The sequence below is a fragment of the Lactuca sativa genome, chromosome 8 (assembly GCF_002870075.4).
Source record: "Lactuca sativa cultivar Salinas chromosome 8, Lsat_Salinas_v11, whole genome shotgun sequence".
Lineage (NCBI taxonomy): Eukaryota > Viridiplantae > Streptophyta > Magnoliopsida > Asterales > Asteraceae > Lactuca > Lactuca sativa.
In genome coordinates this window covers 243,463,120-243,483,766 of record NC_056630.2, presented here as the reverse complement: position 1 = coordinate 243,483,766, position 20,647 = coordinate 243,463,120, and the positions used below count along the sequence as shown (strand labels likewise).

Here is a 20,647-nt window from a genome sequence, read left to right as displayed (position 1 = left end):
AAGGCATGTCATGATTGTCATAATAAAGTTTTAGTAAATATTTTAGTTTTTACTAAATGGTGATGATAAAAAAAATATTATATGGTAAAATTAGCTGAAAAGTTAACTGAAAAATATAAAACGACTTAATAAAACAATTTAAAAAAAAAGACATTTTTGTAATTAAGTAAGTGGTATATTTGGTAATCCAAACATGACAGTTTAAAAAAACTCGAAAAATAAACTAGTTTATCAGTTAACTTATCAGCTAACTGTGACGCGTCAAATACAATGTATTGCACATCAACATACTTAAGAATAATTAAGAACTTTGTCTAGTAAATATTTACATTAATAATTTTGTTATTTAATGTAATGTTTTTTTAGATAATTTCACAATTAACTTTAATTATTTATAAACAAATTATTTATTTGATATTTTAATTAAATTTATTTAGTAATATAATTTTAAAAGTTATTGTACCAAAAAAGGTTCTAGATAAATTTATGAAAATCTAGAAATAAAAATAGTATTTATGAAAGTTAAAAAAAAAAAAAAAAACAAAAAAAAAAGTATTTGAAGCGTTCTATTTTTCACTCCAGTACCCACATGTCCACACACAATTTCCCCAAATTTTGTATATTCCTCGCACCTCGATTGCGTTCTCAGGCGCTATCCTCCGCCACCACCAGCGAGGAGTTGAGGAAAAGGACAATGCTAAGCCATCGATTTCTAATTCATCTCTCTCTCCTTCATTCCTCAGTCGTTATCGACATTTACCTGGTAAGTTTTTCCAATCTTTTTTCTATTTGACCTAATTCTCACATATTGAGACCGGTAGCACAAAGACAAAGAAGATTGTAATTTAGCGTCATTGAAAATGATGCATTTATATATTTATATGTTTCAAATGATCCAGATGTATTAACATACCTGATGTCAAACGATAATCTGTAGCAAATGTAGCAAATGCTTTAAACTAAATTATCTCCCCTGCTTGTCAGTAGACCCTTTGGTGCTTACACTCGTATTATTTCAAACCAATCACTTATTTTGATCAAAACACATTAATTCTTGAGTATTAGTTGCTGCAGCAATACAAGTACATGAGATTTTTGCTCTTGCACACTGAAAAAAAAAACATTAATTATAGAATTGGTTCTTCTGCATTGGTTGTGCTGCTCTGAGTTTGAATAATGAACAATCAAGTTTAAAATTGGGATGAATTTATTTGGTTTTTAGGGATAAACGAATAGATACTCAAATGCTACAATAAACATGCAAATAACCGGTGCTGTTAACATAGAAGAAAACCTTTTTGGCCACAGTTACTTTTTACTTCAAGTACGTATATTCTTAAAAAATAAATAAGCAATAAAATAAATTCCCAAATACTAAAGTGTAAATATTTAAGTTAATAGATTAATACTTACAGAAGTTAAGGTCTTGCATACCTTCTTCCACATAGAAATTTTTTATTCCTAGTCAGATGTAATATTTTTCAGATAAAGAACATTTGTAACTGTCAAATTTGGTTATAACTTTGAAGAGATGTGGTAGTTGAAGAACACATTTATAAAGCAAAGATATGTGGAAACTTGAACTTTCATAATCATTACAGTAACTTTAAAAAAAAAAATAGAAGAAAATAAAAATTTAAACAAATACACTGACACTACAAAACAGCAATATAAACAGATCCCTGGAATCCCATTAGAATGGGGTAAAAATTCAAGAAATAGTAATAGATGATACATATTGAGATTGTAATTTGTATTTATTAATGTTTTGGTTAAGTTAAGGTTACTTAATAATGATATACATACTATTTATCAGCACATAACATGTAATTATCTGCTCATCAGTGTGTATATCTTTGTTTGGGTTAGCAATATCACATCCGTAACTGGTATTCATTCTTCCAAAGGTTAACATGAATATATTTGATCTCAATGATTCATCTTATTAATTTCTATGTTAAGCATTGTATATCAATGGTATCTGGGAGGATTTATGTAAACAAGAAAAGACATAATAGTTTCTAGGAAAGTTGGTGAGTTTGTGCATTAACAAGCTATATTCTTATGAAAATGTATGAGATAAAGTTTGAGTTCTGTATACCTTTTTCTGTAGGTACTTTCCTTTCTATGTTAGATATTTGTACCATTATGCTTCTTCCAGTTAACTTGTGTAGTGATGATTCTTGATTGCTATGTTCATGGTTGCACATGTTCTCGATCATTATGTACATGATGACATGCTTTCTAGTGTCTCTAAACTTGTGCCTCCAGTTAAATTTTGCATAGTGATGAATTTTGTGCATTTCTTCATTCGTTTTGTTTTGAACATAGCTTATATACAGTAAGTAGAATGAATTTATTATCTGATAATTATAATGAGTAAACTTGTTTGTTTATCATAATTACCAAGAAAGCGAACTATTTATTCTCTCCCAAATAGAATGCAATGGTATCATATATGCGGTTGCTGGTAATTGTTGTTGTTGAGTTTGGTGGTATTAAGCATTTTTGTTGATTGCTTTTGTGGTGTTTCAGGTGACATATTGGATGTCTTAGTGGTTGTTATCAAGTATCAATCATTTATGCTGATTGCAGCATCTTCTAAAGGTTAGTACACTTGACATGTTATGTTGTTCCTTTATGAAATGTGTGTTTGTCAATTGTCATGTCTCATACATTAGATACACTAAAATCTACAGAGAACGATATATCAAATCTTGTATTATTAGCAAGATATATTAATGACTTGTTTAAATGACACTTAAATGTGCTTTGGACCACCAATTTCCTTGGAATCTTTAAAAGGTTGAAAGGGGTCTTAACCAAAGTCAAGTCTTGTATGATTAGCAACAAAATATGTAATGACTTGTTTAATTTGATCAAATAGTGTTCTTGAGATCCCATCTTACTTGTTTATGGTGGTTTAAATCTTTTGAGGGAGGTAAAGGTTTATATAAAAGATTGGTATCATGGGAGGAGTACAAAACTACAAATAGGCAGTAGCAAGATCCATCATATGCAAGTCAATATTTCTTATATTGTGAGACTGATAACCTAATAAAAAGTAGTTGCTTCTACCACATGAGATTCTGTCTCCTCATAATCTGTTAAAGTTGAATAATCAAAAACTTCAAGTTAGTTTTGTAAAACTTTTATATGTCAAAATCAAGTTTATAGTTTTTTGTTGACTTTAAAGTCATTGAATGAAAACTTATAGTTTTTTGTTGGTATTTTTTATCTCCTATTTTTCAACAAAGGGAACTCAGGTAGGTGCTTTTTACCATTTGAGCTAAACTTGATTGTTGTTCATATACAGTTCGAACGATCTATGGGGCATTAGGCTTGGGTGGAATCACAAATAATTGAATGAACGTAGAAATCTAAAGAACATGGCAATAAGATAGATAATTATCATTTCACTATCATGTTTCTTTGGTCTATAGGATCGAAATGAACTATTCCAACATGTTTTTTAGTTTGTATTTATAGACGTTTAAATGAAATGAAATTTGGTAAATAACAACATTGTCATTTAATAAAAATCAGCATTAGTTCTAATAAAGAGAGAGTACCAAATAATGTGTAAAGGTTACATGCCCAGTTCAATTTTTTTTATACGTATCTAACAATTAGTTGAACAAATATAGATTCACCATTTCAAAGCTTCTTTTATATTGATATTATTGATAATCATGAAAATTTATCTTAAAGCATATTTGTGATATTGTTTTTTCCATTGAATTGTTATTTCATCGACTTAATAGAAGGAAAAATCAATGTTTGTATTTTGTTTTTTTTTCATCGGTTGAATAATGGGTTTTATAAAGAGAAATCTTTATATATGGATATCCTATTTTAGCTAGTAAAAAGTAAAAATTTCAGGAAAGCTGTTATAAAATAATTTAAAAAGGTAAAATATTAATCTTTTAAATTTTAATAAACATTTAATGACCGTCCATTTACCTATAAATGGGTTGGAATTGTCCCTCAAAATCATACTGTATTTAATTTCATGAAGAAGTGCAACTTAGAGGACCGACTGAGGGTAAAATGAAAGTTGAGGGTTAAGCAGAAGTTCTTTGAGAAGTTATATTTTAGGAAATGAAAATAAAATCTTCATGATTTATGGCATTGATAAAGACATCGTTTTTTGTTTTACACTCTTTCTCTTTCATTAGATTAAATCTGTGATGTTTCTATGATAGTACATATGTAAAAATTACAAAATATCAGTTATGGAATATGTTAATTAACATTTGAACTTATCATATATAAGAATTGATAATATTAATTAAATTAAGTTAACCTGAATATAGTTACTTCATGCCACTGTTTGTTAGACTGATATTCATTCCTGAATTCTTGATACTAGTTTTGTTTTCCATGGAATAACAATAAAAGTGGAATATATTTGTTTTCATTTTTTCTCTTTCAATATTAACCATAATAAGAACTGTTAAATTATAGTATTAACAAGTTAAACTAAGTATACTTCATAATTAACACTGATAAGCTATATTCTTATGAAAATGTATGAGATAAAGTTTGAGTTCTGTATACCTTTTTCAGTAGGCACTATTCTTTCTAAGTCAGATATTTGTACCATATTGCTTCTTGCAGTTAACTTGTGCAGTGATGATTCTTGATTGCTATATTCAAGGGTGCAATGTACATGCTCTCGATCATTATTTACATCATATGTTTTCTAGTGTCCCTAACCTTGTTTCTTCAAGTTTTCTTTTGTAGTGATAATTTTTGTGCATTTCTTCTTTGGTTTTGTTTTGAACATATACCAAAAGTAGAGATCATATATGTAGCAGAATGAATTGACTATCTGATAATAATGAGTAAGCTTGTTTGTTTATCATAATTACTGTTTATCATATATGTGGTTGCTGGTGATTGTTGTTGTTGAGTTTGGTGGTATTAAGCATTTTTGTTGATTGCTTTTGTGGTGTTTCAGGTGACTTGTTGATCATATTGGATGTCTCAGTGGTTGTATCAAGTTTCAAGCATTAATTATGCTGATTGCAACATCTTCTAAAGGTTAGTACACTTGACATGTTATGTTGTTCCTTTATGAAATGTGTGTTTGTCATGTCTCATAAGAACAATATTACGGGTGATGTTAAAGTTAAACATGTTTGTAGGATCCATTGGTAGACATATTAGTATATTACATGTACATTGATACACCAACAAATACTCACACACATACATTGATATACATATAGATACACTAAAATACATATACATGTACATTGATGTGATACTTCCGGACCAACAAACTAAATCTACAGAGAACGAGATATCAAGTCTTGTATGATTAGCAAAATATACTAATGACTTGTTTAAATCACACTTAAATGTGCTGCAAACTACCAATGGATATTTCTTATTCAAATAAAGTTGTGTTAGAACAATTTTTGTATCCCTAGGACATTTCCGTGTGCATAGGGACTAGTCACTAGAGGAGTGTAATTCTGGGCACAATTTCCATTGGCTTCCAAGTTTTCCAAGGATTCTTTCTTGATCCTCTCTTTCTTCAAACCAACCAGCTTGTTGGTAGCTAGTTTTTTATCTCCTATTTTGCAACAAAGGAAACTCATGTAAGTGGTTTTTACCATTTGAGCTAAAATTGATTGTTGTTCATATACAGTTTGAACGATCTATGGGGTATGAGCCATGCATGGGTGGAATCACAAATACAGTTTGAACGATCTGTTATAGTACATATGTAAAAGTTACAAAATATAAGTTATGGAATATGTACTTAACATTGTAACATATAATAAGAATTGATAATATTAAATTAAGTTAAGCTAAATATACTTGCTTCACGCAACTGATTATTAGACTGATGCAATCCTGATACTAGGTTCGTTTTTAATGGAATATTAAGAAAAGAGGAATATATTTGTTTTCTTGTTAGGGAGAAGTTGCATGGAAAATTCCACAAAAAATATGCTAACTTAGTGCATCAATCATGGCACTATTGTTTAAATTTTTTTTTTTTTTTTTTTTTTTTTTTTTTTTTTTTTTTTTTTTTTTTATTGCAATTACACTTGGTTAAAAAGCACTTCTTTCGATCTAGAGAAAACAAAAAATAGGCTTGGATGTATTCATTGACTTCCAAGTCTTCCATGAAAACAAATAGATTGTCATGTGGCCAATAAGCCAAATACATTTACGAATGTCATGTGGAATAACCAACAACCACTTATATTGATTAAGAGAAAAAGAAAAATACCCCAAGACCAAAATACAAGTTTCTGGATATTAGTTATCTAATATCATTTTTTACTGTATATTTTTGACAGAAAAAAGACAGTTTATTTTCATGTAATCAACTTTTTGTAAATATCAACACAAATATTGCATCTTAGACATATTAGAGACCGCACTAGTTGCAACTAAAATGAATTACAACTTTAAAGATATGAGTTCTAGCATGCATCAATAGTTTTATTCAAATTTAATAACCTGTAAATCTGGTAAAGACAGTTTTAAAATATCATAAGTGTTTACTGGAATGCCTTAAATATTTTACGAAAACTTATTAAAACTGTGTTTTAAGAAGTAAAATATTAATTGGTTATTAAAACAGCTCACAAACTTTTAACACATTTAAATGAGTTTTGGAACCGGGCTGACCTGTTTGACCAATTAGATATAAAGAATGACCTAAATCAACCCATTTTTCTATAAATGGGTTGGAATTGTCATCTCTACATCATATTGTATTTACTTACATTAAAAAGGTATTTAGAGGAACAAACAAGGATAAAATGAAAGCTGATGGGTAATGTAGAAATTCTTTGGGAAGTGGTATTCTATGAATTGAAATGAAAGTATCTGTCATGACATTCATAGTTTCTGGCATTGATTAAGGACATCAAATTTGTTTTCATTTTTTCTCTTCCATCAACCATAATCTCTTATGTTTTGGTGTTGGTATATATTTAAAAATTACAGGACGTAACATTGTAACTTAAAATAAGAACTAATAAATTGAAAATATTAACAAGTTAAGCTAAGTATACTTCACAACACTGATAGTTAGTCTATGCAATCCTGATAGTAGTTTTTGTTTTTTGTGGAATAATAGCAAAGTGGAATACATTTGGTAATCATGGTCCCCTTTTTTGTGTGTGAGTGTTATTTGGGGGTTTACTTTGTTGACTTCAAAGTTTGTGTGGAAGGCTTTTGGCCAAATGTTTTTACGTGTGCCATGGGGCATAGAATATACCCAACAGTGTTCCAATTCAATAACACCAATTCGCTAAAAGCCAAAAGAATTGTAGCAATAGTGGTATCAAACTTAAAAGAAAAAACTAGAGTAAATTACACAAATGGTCCCTGTGGTTTATGCTAATCTACATTGAGAGCAAGATAGTCATATTAGTTTGTTTGGGGACACAAAACCTAAACAAAACCAAACTATAAGGACCGTCCGAGTTAGAAAAAATAGTTAAGGACCATACACACAAATTACCCAAAACTACATGACTCCATTCATGTAATTTACTCAAAAAACTATTATATAATTTCTTTAATGTTTAAATCTAATTATATTAAAGATATTTTAGGATAAAATATGATTGTAACATGCCAACTATAGGAGCTGTGCAGACCATTTAATTTTGATTGATAAAAAAAAAAAAAAAAAAAGGCGAGGCCCAGAGCTTACCAGTTTGTGGCTGCAAACTGTCGATTGACTTCCAAGTCTTTTGTAGTTGGTGACTTCTAACTGATTAAACAGAATTACATATTTCATGGAAAGTAGCCAAAAAAGGACTTAAATTGATCAAGAAAAATTGAAAATTATCCCAAGACCAAAAAATACAAGTTTGTGGATATAAATTGTCTTCCATGACGATAAGTAAATACGACTATAGCTGTGATTATTATAACTTATAAGACTGGAATGTTTCATGATATCAACTAACTATCAAGTGTCTTTTTTGACAGAAAAAGTCAGTTTATTCTCATGTAATTGTTAACACAGAGGTGAGAGGTTGCATGTTATACACATTAGAGATGGAAGTAGTTGCAACTGAAATGAATAACAACCTTAAAGATGTGAGTTTTAGCATGTGGAAATAGTCAGTTTTAATAACGGTCAAGAACTCAAAATCAGCAACTCTTCTTCCTAGTGACTGTTGCATATTGCATTTGGCCTGAACATTATTGAATTCTCACTGCTATTATTTGGATGATTTTCAAAGTATAGCATGCTAATAAGAATTATTTTTGAAGAACAATGTTATAACTGGGTGCACATTTCAAAGCACAATGCCATAATAAGAAAAAAAAATGAAAATACAATGTTATGGTTAAACAAATGAAAGTGAGATGCTATAATATTTATTTATGTTGGTTTAACCTAGGAAACCTTAAAAAGCTCTTCTATATACATTATCTCATGGGTTATGTTGCTTTCCATGTTTTTTAATTTTTGATATTTTCTTGACTCATCCCCTGTATTAATTATGTGTTTAAATTGTTTTATTCCCAAATTCTGTCTAATTCAAGTGCATTAGACGTTTTGCCTGAACCTTGTATATATTGTTTCATGACTAACTGTTTCTAATTGCTTCATTTTGTATTGTTTATTTAGGTCATTTTTAGTGCCTATTTTCAAGTAAATGGGTTGAAATTGTCATGTCTAATAAAACCGTAATGCATTTGAGAAGACTGGATTTTTTTTTTATAAAAGATGATATAATATCTTTAATTTGGAGTTGCAGAAGAAAGTATCTTTTAATTAGGCTTGGGCTTAGCACATCAACCTTGTCAAGTCAAATAATAACAAAAAATTAGTTTCTTGTAGTTAGTTGTGTAAAATGATTGGACATCAAAATTCAGTTTATAATTCACAACTACTATTTACAAAAAGATTATAAATTATCTTGGATATCTTGAAAATCTAAATGCTTGTTTGACATGGGGAACAGACTTGTGGGTACAAATGTCCATTGACTTCAAGTCTTCCATGGCATTAAGTTGTTCTTCATTTGTGGCATTATAAATGAACTGGTTTCTTCTTCATAATAATCTATCACTTCATCATAACAAACTATCTTTCCACTTCAACTTTCTTCTAAATTAAACTGAGTTAGGGAGGGTTGATAAATGGGGGATCCGTGGGGTTTGGGGTTCCATCTCATTTTCATATGTGTTTTTTTGTTTGCAACCAAATATACTTGTTTGGGTGTTGGAAATGTCACTGTTGTTTGCTCCCAGAAAGAACGACTTGCTCTTCTCAGGTTCAAAGGGAGTGTCATCGAAGATCGTTACGGAATGTTGTCTTCATGGGTGGGTAAGGATTGTTGCCAGTGGGAAAGAATCCACTGTGACAGTCTCACTGGAACCGTTGACAGCCTCAATCTCAGAGGAGATTACTATTTTGGTGAAGGAGAAAGCTACTTAGTTAGTTATGAGGTGAACTCTTCATTGGCTGAGTTGAGGCATCTCAAGTACCTGGACTTGAGTCAGAATGATTTTGGAGGAAGCCGGTTCCCTGAGTTCATTGGATCCTTCAAACAGCTGATGTACCTCAATCTCTCTGCTGCTGGTTTTCAAGGTATTATTCCTCCCCACATTGGAAATCTTTCTAATTTAAAGGTTTTGGATCTCAGTTGGAATGATGAGCTGATGTCAGATGATATGTCATGGACTTTTGGCGTTACATCACTCGAGCATCTCGACTTGAGTGATGTGGATCTTGGCGGAGCAAAGAACATGGGCATGGTGCTTTACAATCTTCCTTCGTTAAAAGAGTTAAGTTTGCGTGGTTGTGGACTTTCCAATGTCCATCTTGGTCCTTTTCTTAATTCAAGTAGAATTCTTGCCAACATAAAACACCTTGATCTTGGCTCCAATTCTTTCAAAGGTCCACTCCCTGGATTCTTCCGAAACATGACATCCCTTGAATTTCTGGATCTTTCTGGTTTTAGTCTTAGTTTGGCATGGAACTTTGCAAACTTGCTAAACATGATCCCTTCCTCTTTATCAGAGCTGCATTTTTCAAGTTGTTGGCTAGATAATAAGACTTTTCTATCTTCCGCTCATTTTAATATCAGTATGCTTTCTAACATCCAACACCTGGATCTTAGCCGAAATTCAATTGAAGGCATATTTCCATCTGTTTTCAGTAACATGAGTTCCTTAAGAGTCCTTGATCTCTCAGGAAACATGCTGCATTCTTCGGTTCCTATTATGGCTAACCTTCTAGAGCTTGATCTCTCTGTTAACCAGTTTAAGAATATTGAGGATGTTGGAATCTGGAGACAGTGTCACCTGAAACAGTTGTTTGCATTGAGGAATCCTTTTGAAATAGAAAGGATTGACCCACCGCAAAACGTTTCAGAATGCTCCCAATATGCTTTGGAGTGGTTGGATTTAAGTGGGTGTTTGAATGGTACGATTCCAGAAGCATTTGGAAGACTAACCAATTTAAGACACTTAGATCTATCAATGAGCAGTTTGACAGGTCCAATCCCCGAATCTCTAGGAAGATTAAGATATTTAGAAGAATTATATTTATCTCATAACCGGTTAACCGGTCCCATTCCTACATTCCTTGGGAATCTTTCCAGACTTGACCTTTCTTATAACCAATTGAATGGTTCAATTCCAGAATCCTTTGGAAATCTTGCAGCTTTAGAATCTTTGTATCTACAATCCAATCACTTAACAGGCCCCATCCCAGCATCTCTAGGAAGACTTGTTTCATTACAAGAAATTAGGATGTCTTCAAATTTGTTAAATGGGACTATTCCGGTTTCCATTGGGCAACTTGCCGAACTCAGTTTGCTAGATATCTCAGACAATTCTTTAGAAGGAGTAGTTTCTGAAGCCCATTTTGCTAACCTTGCGATGTTGAGTGCCTTGGATGCTTCTTCTAACACCAAGTTGACATTCAATGTTTCATGTGAGTGGATTCCTCCATTCCAATTGCGATTTCTTTATCTCGGTTCTTGCAATATTGCAAATGGATTTCCGCAGTGGCTACGAAATCAAAGGGAGCTCTCTGAGTTAGTGTTGTCGAATGCTTCAATTTCGGGACCTCTGCCCACATGGTTGCGGAAGATGCCTGTCATTGCTTTCTTGGATCTCTCTCACAACAAACTCAGCGGACCATTGAAAAACCTTCCAGAAATAGAATGGGAATTAATACTAGCAAATAACATTTTCAATGAGTCGATTCCAAGGTCCTTGTGCAGATGGACAAATTTGAAATATCTTGATCTTTCCAGAAATAGGTTAACAGGGAAAATTCCCAAGTGTCTCCAGAATCTATTATGGCTGGAAACCATGAGATTTGGTTCAAATTTGCTTTCAGGTGTCATTCCAAGTTATATAGCAAATAATCATTCATCATTGTATTGGTTAACATTGAATGGCAATAACTTCATTGGTGAACTTCCTCGAGAGTTGGGGAATTTACGAGCTTTAAGAGTGTTAGATGTGGGTGATAATCAACTGTTCGGAAACATACCCCACTGGATCGGAGAAAAGCTGACAGATTTGATGGTTTTAAGGTTACATGGGAATAAATTCACTGGGGAAATTCCAGAATCTTTGTGCAAAATGTCGAAACTTCAAATTTTGGATGTTGCACACAACAACTTCACAGGTATCATCCCTCATTGCCTAAGAGAGTTGAGTGCCATGGTTAAGGGTGCAGAACAGCGGTATAATGACACTCTTGATCCCAACGAGAATGTGATTCAGGTGATGAAAGGTGTTGATCTTGAATATACAAAAACTTGGGATATAGTTTTCAACATGGACCTTTCGAGCAATAAACTTGTAGGAGAAATTCCGGTCAACCTCACAGCACTTTCTATGCTGATTGGTCTGAATCTGTCAAATAATCATCTCAGTGGGATGATTCCAGAAAACATTGGGAACATGACGAGGTTAGAATCTCTCGATTTATCTGGAAACAAGTTGACCGGGATGATCCCTCCAAGCATGGCAGCTTTGACTTTTTTGAGCCATCTGAATCTGTCACACAACAACTTGTCGGGACGAATTCCAACAGGCCATCAGTTGCAGACCCTTATTTATGATCCATCAATATATGCTGGGAACGAAGATCTTTGTGGACCTCCATTGCCAAACAATTGCTCAGATCATCAAGACCCAACAACAACAGCAAAGCCCAAGAAGAAACATAAAGCAGCTGACAAGTCGATCAAGGTATGGTGGTTTTACCTAGATATTATGAGTGGTTTTGCAACAGGGTTTTGGGGTGTTATTGGAGTTCTGTTGTTGAAGAAGCACTGGAGACACAAGATTTTCATGTTTGCTGATGAAACTGTGGACAAGATATACGTTGCAATCGTGGTAAGAGTTGCCAAGATGAAGAGAGGACAAGAAGCCACATAGATCCTTGGAATCCAAGTAGTTCTTGAATATGTGTTTATCAGTGAATATTTGTATCTGTGTTTGTAATGTGGATTTATAATTTCAATCTTGGAATGTTTGTTATATTCGGTATTTATATAATATCAAGTTGTTATTATTAGACTATAGGTTTGTATGACATTTGTAATAAGCTATTGTGCTCTTGATCACCTGCTACTTCTCTCGCACTGACTTGTTGTAGCATCCACCACTTTTCTTCTCCATGGCTCCAACTAAGAATCAGGTAATCGATCGACTCATTATCGATTTTTTTTTTCTTGATGTTCTTGTTTTTCATGTTGAGGAAGAAGATGATTGGGTGAAGGGTGAAAGCTGAAAGGTTAGGCCTTGGTTGATGTTTTGGCCCTACTCTTGTGAACAAAAAATAACAACACACATGGTTTCTCTGTTGTTTTGGTGGTGTTCAATTTCTTGTGCATTCTCTTTTACTGGTTTCTGTAGTTTGATTCAGGGATTTCTCAAGATTTATTGGGACAGATGGGTGTTTGCAAGTGAACGATGTTGAAGGGTCTAGCAAGAGGTTGCATTTGAAGAACATTCCAAGGTGGCAGTCTAATTAGTCTTAGCAGGTAACAAATCAGTGAACAACAATTCAAATGGAAGCTGAGATAGAAATTGGTTACGCAAAGAGAAGACGGATATGATGCAAGACGTTATCGAGTTACAACATGTAAATGGTCAGACACATCATTATTGGAGACACATCATTATATGGAATCAATAAAGAAAAAAACTTAAAAGCAGTCAAGGTTGTGTTATTGCTTTTTTCTTGAGTGTTTAAGCCGTAGATGTGTCTTTGAGCATTGTCATGCTGCAAGAATTTCCATGCGTTTGACAATTCCTGTGGTCAACATCTTGATTTTCCTTTTTATTGCTTTCAAATCAAATACGAGTTTATTGCCTATACTTCTTTCTTTTTGTATTTTGCTTTTCCAAATTGTTACTTTTACTCTTGGTTCGTCTTGATCATCAACAACAATAGTTAATTGTAAAATCAAGGACTCATTTAAGTTACATATCTTGGTCTATTTTTCAAATAGTTAAGTAAGAATCAGGTATCCACTTATTATCTATTTTTTTATTTGTAAATTTTCTTTTTCTTTTTTCATGCAAAGGGGGAAAGTTTTGGTCTTGGTTATGTTATTATGAATGATAAACAACACCGTACATGCATGGTTGTTGTGGTTTTTGGTGGTGTTTAGTTTCTTACACATTCATCTTTTATTGGTTTCTGTGATTTGGTTCAGGGATTTAGCAAGATTTATTGAATAGGTGGGAGTTTGTGCATGAACATTTCTTATGAGGGGTTTACCAAGAGGTAACTTTTGAAGAAAATTTGAAGGTGGGACTTAAATCAACTCAGCAGGTAACATAGAATTGAAATCCAAAGGGAAGCTGAAATAAAATGGTTACGCAAAGAGAAGAGTACAGAACTGATGCAAAGTTATTAAATTACAACATCAACATGCTCAGACACATCAAGATGTGCAATAAATAATAAGATAACTCAAAGCCGTCGAGCATACACAAAAGCAATAGGTTTTTTGTTTTATCACCTTTTTTCTTGAGTGTAAGCCCTTGATGTGTCTTTGAGCATTGTCATGCTGCAAGATTTTCAATGGGTTTGAGATTTCATGGGTTTAACATCTTGATATTCCTTTTTGTTGCTTTCAATTCAGATACAATTTGATTCAATATACTTCTTTCTACTTGTATTTGCCTTTTATTCTTATTTACGTTTACTCTTAGCTAGTCTTGATAATCAACAAAAATAGTTAATTGCGGTTCATGGACTCATTTGAGTTACAGACCATAGTCCATTTTTCTAGTAGTTGAGTGTATGTTTCCTACAGTTATTCCAAGGTTAGTTACACATATATATGCATCTTCAATACCACTTTCCTCTCCTTTCGGCGACCCACTTTTTAGAATGGAAAAATAGGTTGTATTGTATAATTGGCATTTGATATTATACAATCGGCCTTTCAAATGGTGTTATCTACGTTTGATATGGTGGTATTAGTGTTTGATATGGTACAGAATATCTTCTGGGATCAACATATTGAATTTGTCAATACGTGTATTGGTTTTCAGAAACTACTTGTGAATTGAGTTGTTATTGGAACGCAACATATCCACCAACATCGTGATAATCATTTAGAGAGATACAGATACCTATTTGATTGTTGCTACCTCTTCTATGTATCTGTTCTTAGCAAAACTTTTTCCATCTTTTACTACCGGACCCTCTTCTGCTGCTAGATCGGTTCCCACCAACAACATATCGATTTGTTGCATTGTATAAACATGTTGTTTCTAACTGCCATCAACCACCAACAAAAAACAACAATTAGTCATGTACAATGTTTGAACTCATGTTATCTCGGCAAGAGCAAAAGGGTAAGGTGGAAAAAATTGCTAAGGAAATCAGAAGAAAAAACATAGTGAAAATTGTGCTAAAAAATACAGACAATTGGTTCTGATAACTCTTTTTTACAAAGCAATCTCTTATAAGATAACATCCTCTACAATGTGCAAATTTTCATACCATAGGTTATGATTTTCACAGTATGGTCTTTGAATTTCGCAGTCAACATGACATGATAATACATTTTTTTTAAATCACAGATGATTTCACTTTCCACAGTCAACAACGTCCAAAACGATATCGTTTTCATTTTTCATTTTTTTTTGCAGGTGAAGCACACTTTTGAAAATGGTGGCTTGGGAAATTTATGGTCTGGGATTCATTTAAGTTGCATGCCTTGGCTATTTTTCAAATAGTTAAGTATGTGTTTTCTGTAGTTCTTCCAAGATTAGTTCCTCATATGCATCTTCGGTATCACTTTTCTTCTCTTTTAAGCCTCCTTTATTATGTAGGAATGTACCTGCATTTGGAATGCATAAGACCTGGATCGATTTTCTTCCCCTCCCACTCCCAATCCTCTTTGAGAATAGTCTTAGAGATGTTGTCCTGTCATCAGTTTTGTCCTGTGTAACAAAAGCTTTCCTTAGTAATTTCATGTTCATATATAGTGTAGGACTGTAGGTTATATGATTGGGTTTTGAATTCAATCCCGTAGCACTGAAGAAAGCAACATATTGTTCTTCCTTTCATCTGCATCAACTGCACTCCATGATGCAATAACTGCTTGAGAACTTATATTAAAGGTTGTACATTTAGCTTGTAAAATGCAAATGTCCATCTTCGATCCTGGTTCCTTGTTTCTTTTGATACCTTCATCATCTTTTTGTAATTTGATTTTTTAGCATACATGACCAAACAATGAACAAGATGATGACATGACAAGGTTCCATTACTGACCAGATATTTAATGTTAATCACATTGATTTCATCAACAAGGTTCCACTACTTATCAAATATTATTCAAAGTTACTAGTCAAACTAATCTTGAAACTAAGCGTAAGTTCAAACAAAGCAATTTTATGAGTAAGAACATAGTTAAACAAGATGAAAAACATACCATGATGCAAATTGTAATACAAAAACAATATAGCTATAGCCAATCCTTCAAAAAAGTAAAGAAGGTAGGCAATTCATGGGAAAGAATATTTATATCTCCTATTTATTTCTTCATAAAATAAGTTTGTCACAATACCTAATTACCTTGCGTACTTTTCCACAAAAATCGATGGTTCTAGATATATTAGCCTTATATGTGGCAAAATTGGCATGTAGGATGCAATATCAAAACACAAACCGTAAGATACCGTTTAACCATATTGGGCTAACCTGCAAACACTTTTTTCAATTTCATATATAATTAATATATTAAATATGAATAAGATTAGGGTATTAAAACATGATCAAATTGTTTGGACTAATTAAAGCAAGTTAGGATGGTTGAAAATACTTCAATATACTATGGATTTCTATTAAAATGTTTGATCTATTTGAAATGTTTCCTTTTTAGCTAAAATAGTATTTTTACATGTTTGGCCCATTAAGAACAAACTATTAGTCAAATACATAACTAGTAAAAAAATCCCTATACTTGGCTCTGAATAAGGATAAAATAGGTAAGAACACTTTTTTTTATCTAGTGGGACCAACATACAAAGTGGTGAAGTAAGACGTACCATGTTTCAAAAACAAAAATGTTTAGGCCGTCCAATATATGGACCACGAACCGAGTTGTGGTCTACGTGGCCACAGACAACGACCGTGCAGACCACCCTCTCCGGTCGTGGTTCGTCGTTTTCGTGATGGCTCATGGTGCTGAAGATGAAACGCAACGCCTAATCATGGCTTCTTGACCAATTTCTTCTCTCTCTCAGCCTTCTTCTGTCTCTCTCTTAGTTATTTCTCTTCTTTATCAGTGGAGAGTACTCCGGTTGTGGTGAGGTGGTTCGTGGTTGCTCCGGTGGCTGATCTGGAAGCTCACCATGATCGTTGTCATGGAGAGTATAACAGAAGGTCTTAGGGCCAAAAGTCTAAGAATTTTAGATCTACAAAGAAAAAACATATGTATTTTTTTGTTGTTTCCCCCTATCCTAGCTTAAAGAATATGATTTTCACAAATTGGAAATCATGCATTTGTTTGGATTCAACAATGTTTCTCTGAAATACCCCCAACCATAATGTTAGATCTCTTAGAAGTCGAATTCCAAGCCAAAAAAATCCATTAAGTTAATAACTATCAAGACAAGAATAAACCATTTATACCTAAATGTCACATTTTTTTGTGTTGAATGAAGTTTTAAGATTAGGTTGATATAAACAAAAACTCAAAAAGGGACACATGGTTATTTTTTTTTATTTGATTATTATGTACATTTACATGGAAGCCGGATCCCTGAGTTCATTGGTTCCTTCAAAGAGCTAAGATATCTCAATCTCTCTCATGCTAGTTTTCAAGGTATTATTCCTCCTCACATTGGAAATCTTTCTAATTTAAAGGTTTTGGATCTCAGTTTGAATGTTGAGCTGATGTCGGATGATATGTCGTGGACTTTTGGCCTTCCATCACTCGAGCATCTCGATTTGAGTTGGGTGGATCTTGGCGGAGCAAAGAACATGGACATGGTGCTTTACAATCTTCCTTCGTTAAAAGAGTTAAGTTTGCATGGTTGTGGACTTTCCAATGTCCATCTTGTTCCTTTTTTTAATTCGAGTAGAATTCTTGCCAACATAAAACACCTTGATCTTGGCTTCAATTCTTTCAAAGGCCCACTCCCTGGATTTTTCCGAAACATGACATCCCTAGCATTCCTAGATCTTTCTGAATTTGATCTTAGTTTGGCATGGAACTTTGCAAACGTGCTAAACATGATCCCTTCTTTATCAGAGCTGCATTTGTCACTTTGTGGGCTTGATAAGACTTTTCTATCTTCCGCTCATTTTAATATCAGTATGCTTTCTAACATCCAACACCTGGATCTTAGCTGGAATTCAATTGAAGGCATATTTCCATCTGTTTTCAGTAACATGAGTTCCTTAAGAGTCCTTGATCTCTCAGGAAACATGCTGCATTCTTCGGTTCCAATTATGCCTGACCTTCTAGAGCTTGATCTTTCTGTTAACCATTTTAAGAATATTGAGGATGTTGGAATCTGGAGACAGTGTTACCTGAAACAGTTGTTTGCATCGAGGAATCCTTTTGAAATAGAAAGGATTGACCCACCGCAAAACGTTTCAGAATGCTCCCAATATGCTTTGGAGTGGTTGGATTTAAGTGGGTGTTTGAATGTTACAATTCCAAAAGCATTTGGAAGACTAACCAATTTGAGAGTCTTAAGTCTATGGAATAGCAGTTTGACAGGTCCAATCCCCGAATCTCTAGGAAGATTAAGATATTTAGAAGAATTATATTTATCTGATAACCGGTTAACCGGTCCCATTCCTACATTCCTTGGGAATCTTTCCAGACTTGACCTTTCTTATAACCAATTGAATGGTTCAATTCCAGAATCCTTTGGAAATCTTGCAGCTTTAGAATCTTTGTATCTACAATCCAATCACTTAACGGGCCCCATCCCAACATCTCTAGGAAGACTTGTTTCATTACAAGAATGTTGGCTTTCTTCAAATTTGTTAAATGGGACTATTCCGGTTTCAATTGGGCAACTTGCCAAACTCAATGAGTTAGATATCTCAGACAATTCCTTAGAAGGAGTAGTTTCCGAAGCCCATTTTGCTAACCTTTCGATGTTGGAGCACTTGGATGCTTCTTCTAACACCAAGTTGGCATTCAATGTCTCACGTGAGTGGATACCTCCATTCCAGTTGTATCATCTTAATCTCAGTTCCTGCAATCTCACAAATGGATTGCCACAGTGGCTACGGAATCAGTTCTTGCTCTCTGAGTTAGTGTTGTCGAATGCTTCAATTTCGGGACCTCTGCCCAGATGGTTGGGGAAGATGCCTGTCATTGATTTCTTAGATCTCTCTCACAACAAACTCAGCGGACCATTGACAAACCTTCCAGAAATAGGACGGATATTAATACTAGCAAATAACATTTTCAATGAGTCAATTCCGAAGTCCTTGTGCAGATGGACAAATTTATATTTACTTGATCTTTCCAGAATAGGTTAACAGGGAAAATTCCCAAGTGTCTCCAGAATCTGCAAGGGTTGTGTGCCATGATCCTTAGCTCAAATTTACTTTCAGGTGTCATTCCAAGCTATATAGCACTTAGTCATTCATCATTGCATTGGTTAAAATTAAATGACAACAACTTTACTGGTGAACTTCCTCGAGAGTTGGGGAATTTAAGACATTTAAGAGTCCTAGATGTGGGTGATAATCAATTGTTTAGAAAGATACCCCACTGGATTGGAGAAAACCTGACAAGTTTGATTGTTTTAAGATTACACAAGAATAACTTTACCGGGGAAATTCCTGAATCTTTATGCAAAATGTCAAAACTTCAAATTTTGGATGTTGCATACAACAACTTAACGGGTATCATCCCTCATTGCCTAAGAGAGTTGAATGCAATGGTTAATGGTGCAGAAAAGTGGTATGACAGTTATAGCTGGGCTGATTCTAATGAGAATGTGATTCAGGTTATGAAAGGTGTTGATCTTGAATATACAAGAATTTTGGATATAGTTTATAACATGGACCTTTCAAGCAATAAGCTTGTAGGAGAAATACCTATAGAGATAACTGCACTTTCTATGTTGGTGGGTCTCAATTTGTCTAATAATCATCTCAGTGGGAATATTCCAGACACCATTGGAAACTTGACGGCATTATTTTCTCTTGATTTCTCAAACAATGAGTTGACCGGGATGATCCCTCCAAGCATGGCAGATTTGACTTTTTTGAGTCATTTGAATCTGTCACACAACAACTTGTGGGGAAGAATTCCAACAGGCCATCAGTTGCAGACCCTTACTGATGATCCATCAATATATGCTGGGAACAGAGATCTTTGTGGACCTCCATTGCCAAACAATTGCTCAGATCATCAAGACCCAACAACAACAGCAAAGCCCAAGAAGAAACATAAAGCAGCTGACAAGTCGATCAAGGTATGGTGGTTTTACCTGGACATCATGAGTGGATTTGCAACAGGATTTTGGGGTGTAATTGTAGTTCTGTTGTTCAAGAAGCATTGGAGACGGAGGCTTTTCATGTTTGTTGAGAAAAGCATGGACAAGATATATGTTGCAGTCATGGTAAAAGTTGCCAAGATCAAGAGAAGAAGAGAAGCTGTATAGGCCCTCTGGAATGCAAGTAGTTCTCGAATAGATGTTTATTAAAGAAGTTTTTGTTTTAGTGCTACTATTTGGATCTATGTTTGTAATGTGGATGTTGTTTAAAGGTTTCAATTTTTGAAATGTTTGTTATATTTATCATTCGGTATTTATATAATATCAAGTTGTTAGATTAGACAATATTTGTATGCTATTGTGCTCTTGACCTGTCACTTCTCTTGCACCAATCTGCTGTAGCATCGATCACTTATCATCTTCATGGCTCCAACTAAGAATCAGGTTCATTATCTATTTCCTCTTTTGTTTTTTTTTTCGTGTTAAGTTAGAAGTTGATTGGGTGAAGGGGGAAAGGTTAGGTCTTGATTGATATTTTCATCTTCATGGCTCCAACAAAGAATCAGGTAATCGACTCATTACCTTTTTTTTTCCCTAGATGTTCTTGTTTTTTATGTTAAGGAAGAAGATGATTGGGTGAAGAGGTAAAGTTTAGGTATTGATTAATATTTTGTCCCTGCTCTTT

The 20,647-nt window shown here is 33.6% G+C and overlaps 2 protein-coding genes across 2 annotated transcripts; both read left to right on the top strand.

Moving 5' to 3' along the window:
- The first annotated feature begins 9,135 nt into the window (after window positions 1-9,135).
- Window positions 9,136-12,399, top strand: LOC128127935 (receptor-like protein EIX1). Its single transcript, XM_052766685.1, has one exon. It carries the CDS (start codon window positions 9,136-9,138, stop codon window positions 12,397-12,399), a length of 3,264 nt encoding a protein of 1,087 aa, XP_052622645.1.
- A 4,266-nt stretch (window positions 12,400-16,665) lies between these two features.
- LOC111911315 (receptor-like protein EIX1) lies at window positions 16,666-20,130 on the top strand. Its single transcript, XM_023907107.2, has 4 exons — window positions 16,666-16,675; window positions 16,780-16,876; window positions 17,248-18,826; window positions 18,988-20,130. The coding sequence occupies exons 1-4, from the start codon at window positions 16,666-16,668 to the stop codon at window positions 20,128-20,130; spliced, it is 2,829 nt and encodes a 942-aa protein (XP_023762875.2).
- The last annotated feature ends 517 nt before the right edge of the window (window positions 20,131-20,647 follow it).